This window comes from Mytilus edulis, chromosome 4 (genome assembly GCF_963676685.1).
Source record: "Mytilus edulis chromosome 4, xbMytEdul2.2, whole genome shotgun sequence".
Taxonomy (NCBI): domain Eukaryota; kingdom Metazoa; phylum Mollusca; class Bivalvia; order Mytilida; family Mytilidae; genus Mytilus; species Mytilus edulis.
In genome coordinates, this window is record NC_092347.1 from 84,136,593 (window position 1) to 84,156,461 (window position 19,869).

General features: G+C 32.3%; 1 protein-coding gene across 1 annotated transcript in view; it reads left to right on the forward strand.

Moving 5' to 3' along the window:
• The first annotated feature begins 4,714 nt into the window (after positions 1-4,714).
• LOC139520819 (uncharacterized) overlaps positions 4,715-19,869 on the forward strand; it is a 41,119-nt gene continuing 25,964 nt past the window's right edge. Inside the window, exons 1-6 of the mRNA XM_071313790.1 lie at positions 4,715-4,813; positions 9,554-9,719; positions 13,716-13,872; positions 14,739-14,843; positions 17,348-17,435; positions 18,607-18,704. Coding sequence (XP_071169891.1) covers positions 9,565-9,719; positions 13,716-13,872; positions 14,739-14,843; positions 17,348-17,435; positions 18,607-18,704 — 603 coding nt within the window. The 5' untranslated portion in view covers positions 4,715-4,813; positions 9,554-9,564. The remainder of the gene's footprint in view (positions 4,814-9,553; positions 9,720-13,715; positions 13,873-14,738; positions 14,844-17,347; positions 17,436-18,606; positions 18,705-19,869) is intronic.

The window sequence follows — 19,869 nt, forward strand, 5'->3', positions numbered from 1 at the left end:
TAAATTCCTGGTGTGGGGGTAAAAAATGTAAGTGCAGTTCATGTCGTTTCTATCCAGTGCTGTCTCAAAGCTGAAATTTCCGACAAGTTCTTTCTTTTCAGTATATAATGGCCTTAATTTTGCTCTGCTTTTTATGCATTTATTGAATATATCTGCCACTAAATGCTAGTGCTTATATTTATTTATTTATTGTTTTTATGCTTTTAGTTTGTCATTATTTTATGATTTTCAAGTGATTTGCTGGTTCAATGCACATAGAGGCACTTGCCACATGAACTCGAGTCAAATTGACTCTGGAGGCTCACAGATAAAATAGATTTGCCGTTTCATTCATACTTGCATGATTTTTTCATTTTTATACGCCCGTCAAAATTTTGACGGGACGTATTTATGGTATTCAAATGTCCGGTGTCCGTCCGTCTGTCTGTCAGTCCGTCCGTCCGTCTGTCTGTCTGTCCGTCCGTCTGTCTGTCCGGCGTAGACATGTCGCACCGTAACTTGAGAACGACTTATCCAAATTTCATGAAACTTAACATAGTTGTTTCTTATGATGATCAAATGATCTGTATACTTTTTGGTAAAAATAAGATTAAAACTTTTTGAGTTACGGCACTTTGTAACTAAAACAGGGGTGTGTTTTTTTCACATGTCGCACTGTATCTCAAAAACGATTCTTGATTATGGCTTAAAACTTTAAGGTTCATGTGGACCCTATGGTTAAAATGGCCGTATTTTCACCTCAAAATTTTCTCTGAGTACAGGCACACCTGTACATCTGGAAAAGTTTTAAGGCATAGCATGCCCTAGATAAATAGAATTCAAATGCATTGTATGATTTAGAAAATTCATAACTTAACTGGATTTTGCCGTACACTTTTTTTCGTCTCTGCAGAAGATGATTAAATTAACAAACAGTTGAGTTTACCTTGAAATGGTCCACTCAGGTACACAGTTTAAATAACCAATTATTGTCAGGTATCTATTGTCCATCTAATGTCCATGTCAATTAAAAATGCTCACTTTAATAGGGGGGGCAAGGGGTTTAACTGTTATGCTGTTATGGGGCATTTTAATTCTTTGTTATCTGTTATTTTGAAAATATATTTACTGTTAGCTGTTATTGTCTTATTCTTTGTTAGCTGTTATAGGACTATTATCTATTTTGTTATCTGTTATTATGAGAATCTATTTGCTGTTAACTGTTATTGAAAACTGGAATGTTAGCATTTTGACAGCCAATCTTCCGTAGAAATTGAAGATAATTGAAAATGATTGTGATTTGAATGGATAATAGTCTCATTGGCACGCTTACCGCATCTTCTTACAATGTATATCTATTGGGGTCTTTCTACTGGTAATATCGGTTGGCCCTGTATTTGCAGAAGAATTTCAGTAACATACTTCACATAAACATATTAAAATCAATTGGATCCAGGACCATTCCAGTATATATTATTATTATCCTTTGTAATAAATTCCGTTGTCTGTGAACATGTAGCATTTTGTACAAATTATAATTTACCTATTACTTGTACAATAACTGATAGTATGGATTTTGTTATAAAAAAGCATTAGTACACCCTATAGATTTTTTTTATTCAATGACCACATAATAATCTTTATGCTGTACTATTACACCACTGTCCTTGATTAGGGGAGGATTGGACACCAACTAGCATGTTTAAGTTGACGCAATCACATTCTGTATGTGCCTATTTCCAAGTCAGGAGCCTGGATTCAGTGGTTGTAGTTTGTTACTGTGTTACTAAGTTTCTCGTTCACTATTTTGTGGATAAATTAGGCAGTTAGTTTTCTCCTTTGAATTGTTTTACATTACTCAGTGGTATGGGTTTGAATTATGGCTTTGGGAATTATACAACATCTTTTTCTTTTAGCATTTATATTATAAGTGCTACTCCCTCTCTTTTCATTTACATGATTGAAAGAGAACCCTGACCACCATATTTTTAAAAGCTTTTTAACTGCTTCACATGGCGAAAATTGAAGCTCAGAAACCATTGATGCAAATAAAGATGTGTCTTCAGTTTAATTTTTGACAAATACCCTTTTAAAAATCCAACAGCTTCTACAATGCTGTACCCAAATTTTCCATATTCTATAATTTCACATAAGATGCATGATTAGTGTTTCACTTGGTGTCATCCAAATTTTCACTAGGTCCAATTTCTATTATACTATCAGAATTGTCACTTGAGTCAATTTCTATTATCAGAATAACCATAACTGGCATGTGTGTGCCAGTTACATGTCCTGTCTCCACTGACCTGGGTATTTTTGTATTTTATAAGTAAGTTTTATCATGAGGTCATTAAATAAAAAAAATATATTGTGCATCAATGTTTTTTTTATTACTTGTAAAGTACAAATGTATATATATTGCTTTTCAGAAATAAAAAATCTAAAAATCAAATTGATAATAAAGTCACTGGCTGCATCACTTTCAAAAATTAAAAAAAAAACCTAAATCATTAAAAATTGATCCCTCAAATGCCCTAGATAAAAAATATCCGTATATCAAAAACAGAAACTAGTAATTTCGTTCAGAAAAATTCAACATCCATATTATAACTTATTGTACAAGTTACGGGAAAAAATCAACCAAGGCAGAACTGCCTCAACGGCCGAAACGTCTTGTTTACACAAATTACATTTTTATAGGTCCATACCACAAGTTATATACTAAGATCTACGAGTCATCTACTGGATTGGTCCTGGACAGATTTATTTTCATATTTCATTTACTGTTATCTGTTATTGTCCCTTTTCAATTCCTTGTTATCTGTTTTTCACCAAATCAATTCACTGTTTTGCTGTTATGGGGACCCCCCTTGCCCCCCCTCTTTAATTTTTACCTGTCACATGCCTGTGGGGAAGTTCTCAAACCTGTTTCCCAACTTAGTTTATTTTGGCACCTTCTGGAGGAATGAAAAAAAGTGCACGGCAAAATCCTGGTAAGTTTTTATTTTTCTAAAACATAAAACATACTTAAAATTCATTTATCTAGGGCATGCTATGCCTTAAATGTTTTACAGATGCGCAGGTTTGTCTATACTCAGAGTAAATTTTGAGGTGAAAATACGGCCATTTTAGCCATATGGTCCACATGAACCTTAAACACTTCTTAGTTATATTAATCATAATATCTGTATACTTTTTGGTGATGATTCAAAATTTTATTTTTGAGTTATTGAGTATTTTGTAAAAAAGGGGGAGGGTTTTTTTTACATGTCGCACCATATCTCAAAAACGATTTATGATTGTTGCTTAAAACTTTACACACTTCTTTGTTATATTAATCTGAAGATCTGTAGACTTTTTTGTGATGATTCAAAATTTAATTTTTAAGTTATTGAGTATTTTGTAAAAAAGGGGGAGGTGTTTTTTTTACATGTTGTGCCGTATCTGGCCACAGACCACAATTAATTCCTCTATCAGTTCTTTATAACCTTTTGCATCATTAAAAAAATTGCATCATGCACTTTTGTCCAATTTTTTGTGTGTGTAATGTATAGTCCTAGTCCAAATATATATTCAAAATTCAGAAAGATTGACGCAATCACTTTTACAAATTTAGCCAATACACATCCAAACCCATATTGACAAGTCAAGAGATGTTCCGAAAACTGTAAATATTACCTTTTTGCACTTGGCCTAATCACTCATTCCAAATCAAAATCAGTTAAAATACAACATCCAAAAATTTATTTTACCTCTCTTCTTTCATTTCCACCAAAAAAAATCTAAGAAATGAGTGAGGAAGGGAAAGAAAAAAATTTAAGGAAAAATACACTCTGGGCCATCTCAAAAACAATTTATGATTATTGCTTAAAACTTTACACACTTCTTTGTTATATTAATCTAAAGATCTGTATCCTTTTTGGTGATGATTCAAAACTTTATTTTGGAGTTATTGAGTATTTTGTTAAACAGGGGAGGTTTTTTTTACATGTCGCGCCGTATCTCAAAAATAATTTATGATTATTGCTTAAAACTTTACACACTTCTTTGTTATATTAATCTAAAGATCTGTATACTTTTTTGTTTTGATTCAAAATTTTATTTTAGTGATATTTAGTTTTTTGTAAAAAAAAAAAAACAGGGTTGGGGGTTTCACATGTCCCGCCGTGTCTCAAAAACAATATATGGTTATTGCTTAAAACTTTCTCAGAAACTATTTATGATTATTGCATAAAACTTCCACACAAGACGTCGGGCGTATCATGCGCGTATGGCGCAGCTGTTTATTATTTGATAGTATTTGCATGATGCTGCATGGTTTGTTTATGTGATAGTCGGTTAAAGAGCTCACCAGAGCTCATGTTTTGTCTGTCACGGTATTGTGTATATATATGCCGATTCTAAATAAAATTTACTTACTTACTTACTTACAAAACATATGAGTTTTTTTTTGTGTTCTCTCTTTTGTTTTTTTCTCATGAGAATACCATCAAAGCATCATCAATTAGTGAAAAGAGCATAATATATATATCTTTATTTGCAAAACATACAAAAACCAATTTTGGTTGTGGCAAATACATTGACAAACAAACATAATGAAACATAATGAAAACTCGACAATATTATAAAAAATATAATGAATAGTAGTAAGACATAAAGTAAGAAGTTAAAGTTATAGAACACTTGGTGGAATATCGACATTGATTACGGAATTCTCGGTCCGTCCGGTACCGGTGACCAAATTCCATATCACATCGTGCTTCCGGCGAAAATTTGTTTTGACTGAAATTGAAAACGAACACCAAACATTGAAACTTCATGAATATATGAACTTGTATGCTATTTTAGATTTGAATATCTTGATATTCTTCTGTTAAGACACCCTTAATTTTGTGTATTAGTACAAGACAACACGACAATTTAGCACATCATGATGCTGCTATAGAGTACAGTGCTAGCCGGGGTATCAGGTCCGTTCGCGCCCAATACATTTTCGCACCCTACACGTTCGCACATCGCACGTCAGCACCCAAGGTCCGTTCGTACTCTACACGTTCGCGCCCAATTTTAATTAAATTCCAGTTAAATAATTGGAAATTCATGATTGTTGTTTTAAATTGCTTTGGTGTAAATACTGAATCATGATGTATTTATATATAGCTTGGTAATAGTAAAACATTGAATATTTTAAATAAATAACACAAAAGATAATTGTTTTTAACAGCTTGGTCCCTTTGATCTGAAACAATGAAACAATAAAATATAGCAAAAATTATACACTATTATAACCAAAACATGATAATTCAGCGCAAAATAGGACGTTGACAGAAACCCACTTTATTTAGAAAGGATTATTATTATTTTTAACAATACACTATATATCCAAAACATGATTAAAATGTATTCAACACAAAAAAAATGCTGTCTCACTTTATTTTGAAACAATGACCAGATGACAACAAATATACTTATAAGAATACACGTGCCAAAACTTAATTACAAAGTTATTAAACACAAAACCAATTAAAATTGGGTGCGAAAGTGAAAGGGGGCGAACATGAGTTGGTGCGAACGTGAATGGGCGCGAACAGACCCCGATTCGCTAGCCAGCAACTCGGCATCGAAAGTTATGTATCTGTATTTGTATTTCCCACTTCTGTTTATGGATGGGTACGTCACAGATTCCTTTTGGCTATTGTGTGACAGGTTGGTCTGTGCATAAATATATCATGCTTGCTGAGGAATGCTGATTTAAACTCCACGGTTGTAGTGACGCACACTACCGAGTCCTTTAGATGGTTCCAATCTACTGCAATGCGCACAAAGAGTTTTTGTACTGGTCAGTCTTACTGTTGGGAACTACGACCACTCTTTTGTTGTTATGAACTTGTTGGTCTATAATTGTTCTTGGTTACACAGTCTATAATTGTTCTTGCTCTTCTTCTTACAGTCAGGGATATAACTCTTTTACAGGAAAATAACATACAATTGTTATTGTGGACTAAAAAATCAAAGAACTAAGATAACATATGTATGTTACATGTTTCAAACTGTCAAAGGGACAATATACATCATTAGTTTAGATAAAATGTATAAAAGTTATACTGTTATTACTTTTTTCTACATGTATACTTAATTAGCAGTTCATAGTTTGCCAATTTTGCATAGTACACCTATATGTTATTACAGAAAAAATATGCCTTTTATAGTACTTCTTTAGCTTGGTATACGCACTGCCTTGTAACACAGAGGTCCCGGGTTCGAGTCCCGGTGGAGACAAGCAATTTTGTAATGAAATTCATGCTCTCCGGTTACAACTAAAGGGTGTTATCACAGATTCTCTATATCACTTCAAAGCATTTACTCAAACATACATCATGCTTAATTACAATGTAGTTTAATTTATTGTAAGAAATAATGACCAGAGCATGTACATGTAATGAGGTTCTGCACAAGTTTCTCAGTAATTCTCAAGTGTCTTATATAATAAGTTAATAAGTTTATCCCTTAATAGCCTTTACTCATTGATTTACCATGGTCAATCAAAAATGTATTAATTTAGTTAAAAAATTAGTTATCAAGGCTATATGCATTTAATTTCTGCGCAAAGTCTCAAGAGTTCCTTAGAACCCACTATAAATGAAATAATTTTACAATTAACAAGCATATGTTATTACAGATTTAGAAAATTTAAGGAATAAAGAGTAGACAACTCATGAAAGTATCTGTGATAACACACACAAGTTATTTTCTGGAATAACCCTATAGAGTTATATCTCTGACTGTCTTATGGTATCCAGTTATCCATCAGATTTTTGATGATTACTAACTGCTGCGCATGCGTAGGATAATAATAAATAAATATTTACAAAATAATAGTGCCAAAAATAAACATACTAACATGAAATGTGGTTAAAACTATTTACATAACTACTGGGTTTTCTGTTCTATATCATATGATGCATTAAAAGCTATAATTCCTATATATATAAAAAAAACCCACATATTCTTTAATAATGGGTAGAGTGAAGTTAAACTGTAAAACATAATATGTTGATGAAGATGTACTATATCATTCATAACTACACAAACAATGAAATAAAGACAATAGTTGAAAAGCATCTTTATTTAAAAAAAACAACATACAGTAAAACCTGTATAAACCGGCCGGCTACGGGACTTTGAAAAAGAGCCGGTTTGGACAGTGAGCCGGTTTATTCAGGTTTCTGTTTTGACCGGAAGTTAATGACTTGTGAAGTCCGATATTTTGCATGTAAACGTTCTCTCTGTCAGATTGTAAATTATATCTGATAAATTAAAATACTTTCACTTCGTTTTTCATTGTTTGCATTTGCATCATAATACTCGCATTGTTTGGATTGTGAGACGAGAATTTCGATTTTCTTCCATGATCGTTAATTTGAAACGTTTGAATTCAATGGCCGATTAAAAAGCCAGAAAATTATCAAACATAATTTTATCACTATCGAAACGTTGTCGTACAGTGTACAATATCAATTGATTGTTGCCATCCGGGTGTTTTTCATTATCAAGGTCATGCGTTTAGGGGTTCACAACAGGGAACCCAGGATTTCGAAATCACTGCGATTTTTAAAATTTGTTCATCCAAGTTACAACGTAAGTTCAATCAGAGATATATTCGATGTGTCTTTTCGTTTAATTGACACGTTTATAATGTTTTAATAAATAATACAGCTCACTCCTGTACGATTGTCAGTTCACAGTTTAACACCTGACTAATTGATTATCCTGAAAAGCCATATTGTATAAATAGATATGTTTTGATTGCATATCGATTTTTAAATTAATTGGACAAACCGGTTTTGACAGGTCATAATTAATGTAATTAAGAGTATTGGGACTGCATACTTAGACCGGAATTCGGAATACACAGGGTCCGGTTTACAAAGAGTATTTTAACAAACACTTTGAAGGGAAAAAAATGGGACTTTCATTTTCGGCCGGAATGGACAGGAAACCGGTTTATTCAGGGTCCGGTTTAATCAGGTTTGACTGTATACAGTAAAAAAATAAAAAGAGATTCGTTAACTCGTGATACACACAGAAACGTAGACAAAAAAATGAGCAGTGCCTTTTCTTATCATAAAAAGTGCCCTGCCCTCCACTGGCACCCTGCCCCTTTTGATTTCTAGCTAGAGCACTGTTGATTTGTAGTCTTTGGTGATAAATCTCACCCCTCTTTTTTGTATGGATTCCAATTTGTCGATGTCTTTTGGGGTATATGGGTCCCAAATAATTGATCCGTACTCCATAATATATCTTACAAGTGCTGTATATGCTGTTTCAGACATTCCCTAGGGCAATATTGCAGATTTCTCCTGAGGAAGCCTAGCGTGGAACTGGCTTTGTTGCATGTGTTTGTTAGTTGTTCCTTCCATTTAAGATCTTGTATATGTAGCCTTAGGTAAGAGTTGGATGACACTTGTTCGAGTGTGTGGTTATTTAGGTTATAAAACCGTTGGCTTTTACTTTTCAGGCTGAGTATATAGCATTTTTTGGCATTGAAGTGCATACCCCAATCATCTGCCCATTTTTTTTTATGTATAATTAAGTATAATCATAAAATCCACACAGTATTTTATGTGGGTTCTTTGTCTAATGGTTTAGACCGATAGCTACAGTGCTGAAGGTCTGGGGTCTGTTTCCACTGAGTGGCCCTGATGTTCTCTCCGAGTACTTCAGCTTCCTCCACCATAACAACAAACTTTTGGGTGTCCTGGCACTCCCTTTGTGTTTGGGTGGGGATAGTCCTTGTAAATATTTGTAGTAATTATACTTTAGTGACACATCTCCATTCATCCAGATAGGGAGTGTACATGGGTTCCTCTGTTCACTTGCAGCCCTCATGGGTTCTTTGGATAACAGAGGAATTTGCCAGTACATACACACAAATACATGAAGATTTAACTGACAGTTCCTTTAAAATTTAAGAAATAAGAAGACAACGTTACAATACCTAAGTACCCGTTTAGAAAAAATAGCAATTAAATGGAAACTTAAAAGGTTTTTTTTTTATTTGGGATCATAAAAATGAAATCTTGCTCTCCCACATGGGTAGTGGATTTGGAAAATTATTGTTACAATGTACTAACATCACATGGTAATCAAGAAATGCAGTTTAAAAATATTTTGACATGTTACTAATATATAAATCTACTTAACTTCATATTTATTCAATCAAGTTTTTTTTTGCAAAAATCAATATCTTGAATATATTGATATTTAGCTGAAAATGAATTCTTTGGTTCACAAGTTGTAGTTTAGGTCTAAGAATATCGAGTAAAATGTGGGGAAAAATATCTGGAATAGCTCTGTCACTTCAACAACACACAAAATTATGTTTGGACTTTAGCAATATCTGACATGTCGGATTTGATTGCACTAAAAATTTAGCTTTTGGGGAAAACAAGCCATTTATACTTCTGTAGGGATGAATAGGCATCAAGTGGCCTGATTCCACAGATAAACAAGAAAAACAATATTTTGAAAACTGTTTTAAATTTCTTATATGCCAATTGATATATTTTTACAGAATTTGACAGCATGGACGAGTTAACAGCTAAACTTGCCTGTGACTTTTCTGTCAGTAGTGATCCAAATAGCACAGCTGCTGTTCATCCCAGATTTTCACAGTACAAAAGTCGAAATCGCATTGACCAGGAAACTAGAAGAAATAGGATATTAGAAGAACAAAAGAAGTGAGTTATTCATTTGTGTAACTGCAAGTATCATGCAAGTAAACATTCTAGAGTTTTTTGCGTTTCTTACTAAATTATGAAAAATAGCATAGTCGGCAAATAACATAAATTGTAGAATACATGTACATGAAGCAATTACTTTAAACATTTTGTGACTGACAAAATAGGTAAACTTTTTGTTGCAAAGCACCTTTAAAATTCAATTTATTTAGAACAAAATTTGACATAATACAGTATAATTTGAGTTATGTAGTGATCATTCTTCTTTTTTATATAAGGTTTAAATATATTATATGTATTACTACAAACTTGCCCAGATGTAACACTTTAAAAATGTTATACAAGTATAAATGAATAAATTTTTAGACAAAGATTTGATTATTTGTGTCATGTGCTGAACCTTTCCGATAACACTGTAATGAATATTTTTTTCAGACACAGATTTGATTATATGAGTCATGTGCTGAACCTTTCCGATAACACTGTAATGAATATTTTTTCAGACACAGATTTGATTATATGAGTCATGTGCTGAACCTTTCCGATAACACTGTAATGAATATTTTTTCAGACACAGATTTGATTATTTGAGTCATGTGCTAAACCTTTCCGATAACACTGTAATGAATATTTTTTCAGGCACAGATTTGATTATATGAGTCATGTGCTAAACCTTTCCGATAACACTGTAATGAATATTTTTTTCAGACACAGATTTGATTATTTGTGTCATGTGCTGAACCTTTCCGATAACACTGTAATGAATATTTTTTTCAGACACAGATTTGATTATTTGAGTCATGTGCTAAACCTTTCCGATAACACTGTAATGAATATTTTTTCAGGCACAGATTTGATTATATGAGTCATGTGCTAAACCTTTCCGATAACACTGTAATGAATATTTTTTCAGGCACAGATTTGATTATTTGTGTCATGTGCTGAACCTTTCCGATAACACTGTAATGAATATTTTTTTCAGGCACAGATTTGAGTATTTGAGTCATGTGCTGAACCTTTCCGATAACACTGTAATGAATATTTTTTTCAGGCACAGATTTGAGTATTTGAGTCATGTGCTGAACCTTTCCGATAACACTGTAATGAATATTTTTTCAGGCACAGATTTGATTATTTGAGTCATGTGCTGAACCTTTCCGATAACACTGTAATGAATATTTTTTTCAGGCACAGATTTGAGTATTTGAGTCATGTGCTGAACCTTTCCGATAACACTGTAATGAATATTTTTTTCAGGCACAGATTTGATTATTTGTGTCATGTGCTGAACCTTTCCGATAACACTGTAATGAATATTTTTTTCAGGCACAGATTTGAGTATTTGAGTCATGTGCTAAACCTTTCCGATAACACTGTAATGAATATTTTTTTCAGGCACAGATTTGAGTATTTGAGTCATGTGCAGAACCTTTCCTATAACACTGTAATGAATATTTTTTCAAGCACAGATTTGATTATTTAAGTCATGTGCTGAACCTTTCCGATAACGCTGTAATGAATATTTTTTCAAGCACAGATTTGATTATTTGAGTCATGTGCTAAACCTTTCCGATAACACTGTAATGAATATTTTTTTCAGGCACAGATTTGATTATTTGAGTCATGTGCAGAACCATTCCGATAACACTGTAATGAATATTTTTTTCAGGCACAGATTTGATTATTTGAGTCATGTGCTGAACCTTTCCGATAACACTGTAATGAATATTTTTTCAGGCACAGATTTGAGTATTTGAGTCATGTGCCAAACCTTTCCGATAACACTGTAATGAATATTTTTTCAGGCAAAGATTTGAGTATTTGAGTCATGTGCCAAACCTTTCCGATAACACTGTAATGAATATTTTTTTCAGGCACAGATTTGATTATTTGAGTCATGTGCTGAACCTTTCCGATAACACTGTAATGAATATTTTTTCAGGCACAGATTTGAGTATTTGAATCATGTGCCAAACCTTTCCGATAACACTGTAATGAATATTTTTTCAGGCAAAGATTTGAGTATTTGAGTCATGTGCCAAACCTTTCCGATAACACTGTAATGAATATTTTTTTCAGGCACAGATTTGAGTATTTGAGTCATGTGCTGAACCTTTCCGATAACACTGTAATGAATATTTTTTCAGGCACAGATTTGATTATTTGAGTCATGTGCTGAACCTTTCCGATAACACTGTAATGAATATTTTTTTCAGGCACAGATTTGAGTATTTGAGTCATGTGCTGAACCTTTCCGATAACACTGTAATGAATATTTTTTTCAGGCACAGATTTGATTATTTGTGTCATGTGCTGAACCTTTCCGATAACACTGTAATGAATATTTTTTTCAGGCACAGATTTGATTATTTGAGTCATGTGCAGAACCATTCCGATAACACTGTAATGAATATTTTTTTCAGGCACAGATTTGATTATTTGAGTCATGTGCTGAACCTTTCCGATAACACTGTAATGAATATTTTTTCAGGCACAGATTTGAGTATTTGAGTCATGTGCCAAACCTTTCCGATAACACTGTAATGAATATTTTTTCAGGCAAAAATTTGAGTATTTGAGTCATGTGCCAAACCTTTCCGATAACACTGTAATGAATATTTTTTTCAGGCACAGATTTGAGTATTTGAGTCATGTGCTAAACCTTTCCGATAACACTGTAATGAATATTTTTTTCAGGCACAGATTTGAGTATTTGAGTCATGTGCAGAACCTTTCCTATAACACTGTAATGAATATTTTTTCAAGCACAGATTTGATTATTTAAGTCATGTGCTGAACCTTTCCGATAACGCTGTAATGAATATTTTTTCAAGCACAGATTTGATTATTTGAGTCATGTGCTGAACCTTTCCGATAACACTGTAATGAATATTTTTTCAGGCACAGATTTGATTATTTGAGTCATGTGCTGAACCTTTCCGATAACACTGTAATGAATATTTTTTTCAGGCACAGATTTGAGTATTTGAGTCATGTGCTGAACCTTTCCGATAACACTGTAATGAATATTTTTTTCAGGCACAGATTTGATTATTTGTGTCATGTGCTGAACCTTTCCGATAACACTGTAATGAATATTTTTTTCAGGCACAGATTTGATTATTTGAGTCATGTGCAGAACCATTCCGATAACACTGTAATGAATATTTTTTTCAGGCACAGATTTGATTATTTGAGTCATGTGCTGAACCTTTCCGATAACACTGTAATGAATATTTTTTCAGGCACAGATTTGAGTATTTGAGTCATGTGCCAAACCTTTCCGATAACACTGTAATGAATATTTTTTCAGGCAAAGATTTGAGTATTTGAGTCATGTGCCAAACCTTTCCGATAACACTGTAATGAATATTTTTTTCAGGCACAGATTTGAGTATTTGAGTCATGTGCTAAACCTTTCCGATAACACTGTAATGAATATTTTTTTCAGGCACAGATTTGAGTATTTGAGTCATGTGCAGAACCTTTCCTATAACACTGTAATGAATATTTTTTCAAGCACAGATTTGATTATTTAAGTCATGTGCTGAACCTTTCCGATAACGCTGTAATGAATATTTTTTCAAGCACAGATTTGATTATTTGAGTCATGTGCTAAACCTTTCCGATAACACTGTAATGAATATTTTTTCAGGCACAGATTTGATTATATGAGTCATGTGCTGAACCTTTCCGATAACACTGTAATGAATATTTTTTTCAGGCACAGATTTGAGTATTTGAGTCATGTGCAGAACCTTTCCTATAACACTGTAATGAATATTTTTTCAAGCACAGATTTGATTATTTAAGTCATGTGCTGAACCTTTCCGATAACGCTGTAATGAATATTTTTTCAAGCACAGATTTGATTATTTGAGTCATGTGCTAAACCTTTCCGATAACACTGTAATGAATATTTTTTCAGGCACAGATTTGATTATATGAGTCATGTGCTGAACCTTTCCGATAACACTGTAATGAATATTTTTTCAGACACAGATTTGATTATTTGAGTCATGTGCGGAACCTTTCCGAGGGACAATGGGATAATGCTGATGCAGAATCTGTTGACTCCCAGGAATCAATGGATATACAAGTGACAGAGGAAAATGTCAATATTAGACGTCCTGGAAAATATTATAGAAATCAGGTATAAAGCTGGGTCAATAAAAATTATAAAGTCCACATCACAGTAGAAGGGTATATGCCCCTGACAATATGTTAAGCGATCAAAACACAATAAAAAAATGAAAGATTTGGAAGGGGTCTTTTCAACTACAGCGTACATTTGTTAAATTGTGATTACTGTGGATTCTTCATTTATTTATTATTATTATTGGTGGATTCCAATATTCAAAGATTTCGAAGTTACCATGAATTAAAGTGTTTAAAAAAATGACAAATTTCTATTAGATTGTACATGTTGTCTGTAGGTTTATTGTAAAACCATGTCTCTAATATTCACATTTTTTCCTTTATCAAGAAAATATATTATGAATCCACAGTATTATGATGGCAACATCACACAAAGCACAATTAAATTGATTACTGAGATCAAATTCATCAATACAGATACATACAGAGAATGGAATATCTCAAGTAATAAACAATTTTAATTCCATTAGATATGGTCACTCAGATTTCAGCTATGTCCAATTACTCTGAAGAAAATGTATAATAAATGAAATATGAATAAAAGGATGATGGAGGATATAAACTAATGAGACAGCAAGCAATTACAAACACATCTAACTGAATCAGCTAACTTTATTTGCAATACTTTGTGTGGCTAACCATGCTAAGTGGGATTGCATGACATAAACAGGCTGTTCTTCAACAAAAAAAACTTGGACAAAATATTATACTTATATATCTGAGAAGAATGAAATGACAGAATAAAGCAAAAATTATTTCGTCTCAGCTTAATTTTAATCTGTACATAAATGGCTAACGTAAAGAAATTAAAATGTGATAAGTATGAATCTTTCACAGTTACAATTCTTGTTTGTATTTTAGTTAATGTATTCTGAATGGTTAGTAGAAGTGCCAGATGATTTTATGGAAAATTATTTAACAGTTGTGTGTCCTGTTGGTAAAAGATGTTTGGTGATAGCTTCAAGGGTAAGACAAACTGTCAGACAAAAAGTGTAGAGGAAGTAAAATTTTGAAAATGTTTACATAGCTTATGCGCTGATGCAGCACAAAGAAAATACCAATAAATCAATGCAGTGCATAGATTTGCATTACATACTAGTTTCTTTCTTTTTTTTAAATTTGACTGCATAAATTTTCATTAAGCTTCAATAAGTAGATAGTACTAGATACTGATTCAAATGAAATAATTTTTGTAAGGTGGTACCTAACACTACAGGGATATAACTCTGTAAAATCATCTAAACGTTTTTATTACGTTGTGTTTTAAGGGAATATTAAGCTTCTCAATGATCAAAATAAGTGTTTGTCAAACTGCTATATATAACAAGTGTAATTTTTGATAAAAACGGTTGGTTCAAATTTTTTGAAATTTTTATATTTTTGTCAAGGGGTCAAAGAAAATACTTTTTATAATTTTATGAAATTAAACGAGCCAAATTAATTTTAGTCAAGGTGTTGGATGCCACCTTAAGTCAAGGGAGGCGTTTTTTTTTTGCATTTTCCAGTGCTATAGTCCTGAATTGGAAATATTATTTCTAGCTTCTTCAGATCTGTTCGGAACCAGAAATCATACTATAAAATAACAATATTTTGAAACAATTCATGAAGCTTTATACCATTTATATGTTCTTTTATACTTTTCACCTTTTAATTTTTGCCCATATGCTGTTATGAATGTGAAAATCACATGAAAGACAGTAAATTTTTTACTTCATTGTAAACTTCTAAAACAAATCCAGGGCTTTCAATAGAAGGCGGTAGGCGGCGATTTTCGTCGTCTACTTGAAGGAAATCTGCCGCCTACTTTGCTCAAAATTGTAAAATTAAAAAATCAATAAAAATGACTGAAGGTGAAATTTACGCTGTTGACACAACCAGGGGATTTCCGATAAAGTGTGGTTGATATTTATAACCTTTCCCTATTTACGTGAAGTGACCCGAGTAGTCACGAACGCCTAGGCTGGGATCGCTATCAACAAGGAGAGTAAGGCGAAAACTACTGAAAGTAGAAACCAGCAGAAGGCATCCGAACACCGTCCGTAAACAGACTCCTGATTGGTTAATTTACAACCGGTTTTCTTAAACGACCTACGATTGGTGTAATTAATAGGCGTAAACGAAAACAAAGTGACATCAGTCAATGGATTAGAAAAATACAAAAACAAGGTGCTTTATAAATATTGAATGGAAATACAACTTATTCAAAGGAGAACACTGTATATTTTCACAATGTTAAAATAAAATAAAAAACAAACAAACGCCAATATAAACAACGTACAGCCACTGACCCACGTGTTCGCAAGGACACCGATCCCACGTTTGTTTTAGATTCAAATCCTATTACATAGAGTGAACTGCATGGACATGTTCCTTTATAACTGTTGGCTTTGTATTAAAAATTAAATAAATTGGTGTCGCAATCTTCTTTTCTTTGTATCTGTAAAGCATCACTGTCAAATTTGGGGCCACTTTAGGGTCTTCTGACTTCAATGCACAATACAACGATGTACCCACACTCAATGCCCATGTCAAGGATCATATAATTTATTATCCTGTAAAGGATTTGTCTGTCTCTGCTGTATCTACTGAACTGAATGTTAATGTCCCATTTAATTTATATTCTATTTTCCCTGAACTCATAGAATTTTAATCTAATGACTATTTTTTCAATTGTTATTCAAAGAGCACAATAATCACAAAATTATTAAGGGGCAAATAATAATATTTTTTTTTAAATAAAATTTTTAAATGTTTTTTTCAGAAAATCAATATTTTTAGAGGGGTGTGAATCATCAGACGGGTCAGTAAGCGAACAGCAAACACATATATTTGTAATTTAGGCCAGCCTCCTGATAGTATTAATTCACTAACTGACTAATTTCCTATATTATAAAAAGGGATTTTAATAGTGCTATAATTGTACCAACATATAGTGGTCCCCTCTTCTATTTCAGAACTTCTTGAGTTCAAGTATAATAAAATTTTATTAATTAATAAATATGATTGGATGTGGATCTTTCCCTATATTATCACCATGTCATTGCTATTCTCAAACAACTTCAAATACAAGCTTTAAGTTGAAGTCTGGATCAAATGCATATATAAATGTAATCAATATTTACAGAAAATCCAACCATGCTACAAATTTTAATCAAACATTTACATTATCTTCATTAAACAAATGATGTTTTGAGAGGACTGAAACAGGGTCCAGGAAACTCCCAGAATGCAGGATTTTGCACCATTTTAAAAAAAAAATCTGGGGCCCTTGAGCGGGCCCCAAACCCCACGCCGTAGGTTCGACGAGCAAGCTCGTCGCCGCGGCCGGCTTCGCCGTCCGCATTGATGGGACTCCTATTTTTTGGTTTTATCCTTCTACTTCTAAACTTATTGAAAACCCTGCAAATCAACTATAAAAAACATATTTGTGCATTTTATTTCATTTATTATTGTTGCTGTAATATTTGCAGGGGAAGACAACTGCCTATGCTAAAAGTGGATACCAGGTGGCTCAGTTTAGGTCTCACTTACCTGGTGGTAACAAAAGCACTTTTAAAGGTAAATTGGTTTGTTTTGCTCTAAACCATATTTGGCCTTTAAGTCATATGAAACCTCAAATTAAAAAAAAAAATATTCATATGTTTTTTATAACAAAATGGATAGTTTTCATTATTAAACTTATGTGCATATACTTTTTTTCTGAAGAAAATTCTTTAATTTGTCCACATTTAGATAAAGTTTACTTTTTTTTAATTGCTTGCTTCCAGGAAGAAATTTGATGACATATTTTCCGTATGCAAAGTGACCTCAGCGTGAACCTTCTTGTAAAAATCTGGTGAACGCAATACGCATGGATCTGTCACTGAATTAAACTATTATCTGATTGTACATGTTAAACACATGCTCAATATCCATGCTTTTTTGTTGATTGTTTACTGTAAGGTGACAATCTGTAAACTTTGGAGTCAAAACACAGCATTTAATGAGCTGCCATATTTGTTAAATCATAACAGACAGAGAGAAAAAAATTAACGATTTTACAATATATTTGCGTATAGTGCACAGAAGACTAAGTTTATGACATATACATGCATTGATTTAAGAATTGGATAAACATTATTTTTCACCTATCACTCGTTTTATATGAATTTAAAGTTAATATTATAATTGATAACTTTTTTGAAACTTTAAAATGTTAGGCCTTTCAAATATTATGAATATTAAGAGATTATATAGTCAAAAGAGAACAAGCAAAGAATATTTTGACACATCTTAAATTGATGTCAAAAGTTATGCCAAAGAAAGCATGTACTGCATTCTCTCCTTTATTTTTATATTATAGTATTGATGTCTCTATCATAGAAATTCTTTATTGTTGATTGCAAAAGCATTTCTTAAAGATTTGACCTGTCATTTCCTGTTTCAGCTTTTTGTCAGTACAACAAAGTTTGCTTCATTTGCATAAGATAATTAGTATAACAGACATTTAAAGAAATCCTTAGTTGTTTTAAATGAACAAAATATCAAAATTAAAAACAAAGATGATAAATAGTCAGATATACAATATAATAAGAAATCATATCATTTTATGTTTATTTTGTCAATGAATTGTATACATGATCAAGATTTGAATAAAATGAGGATTTTTAAAAGTGCATATTTTCCATATATATTGCAATTTTTATCAAAAGGAAAATCACACTATATTTTTACTACTTATATGTTACAGATAATGCTATTCTTGACTGTATATTTAATGTAGCTGAGGGTATATACTACATACTAGACATTATGTGTTGGAAAAATCATCCTATTTATGACAGTGAGGTATTTATGGATATTAGTTATACCATATATATTTTATTATTTAAGAAATAGAAATAACATAAAATTTTGGTGCACACTGAATAACGCGCATAGCGGGTTATTTAACAGTGTGCGCCTTATTTTTTATGTTATTTCGAATAGACAGAAAATTATTACAGTCATTTCTTATAATTTAATTCTAAGTTCCATTTTAAACCGTAGAAAACCATTAAAAAATGTTGATGAGATCATGGTCACGTGACTAAATTATGTCTATGGGCTGATAACAAAATAATGTCAGCCAATCAGAAGATGCGTTACATCCAAAATTAAATTATTTAAGAATTGAATGCTTCTTTTTGTAAATTTATTGGGTTGTAAAAGCGTTGACCGAAGTACATTTTCTATGAAGCGCGGATTTAAATGGATTGAATAGTTAATCTGACAATACCCGTGTAAATTTCCGGTCACTGACCACTGTATTGATTTATGACATGCTATTTCAATGAGTGTTTACCTAAGATTATCTTTTATAGAATTTTGACAAATAATTAGTGATACATTGTTAATGTTCATGAAAAAGTATTTAAAATGTTTACAAAGCAATTAATTTGTGATTTACACTAATGAGCTTGGGTGTGTATAAAGTGAGGATTATGGCCTCCGTTGATGATCACTTAAAAACTACTCAAACAGCGTCTTTAAACTTGTTATATTTTCTTTTGAAAAGAAAGAGTGAGATAAAACAAAATGAATAGAAATCAAAATTTTCTTAAATCTCTTGTATCTGAGAATAATCAATTTTGTCAGCTGTAACCGACCTGAACAACGAAACTATCAATTGGAAATTACTCTCTTGGAAAAGCCATAGGATTTTTTTTAATTGAAAGAATTGAATAAATAAAAATAATGTCATCATAATAATAATTTAAAGACTGACATACAAATACATCGATCTGATACTAGAATATCGATCCCCTTGTCATATTCACCCGGATTTATTTTAGCTTTACCAAGCCAAGCAAGAGTTGTGTCCCTTAGATTGTCAACCTTCCGGTGTTCGTTTGAGTCGAACTATGTGTATCTCGAAATATTTCTCTGGTCTGGCTGACTTCGACTTAACGAGAGTCGACTGTACTTGTTTTAATAACTAACCATGGTGCTATCTAAATTGTTTTATAGAAGA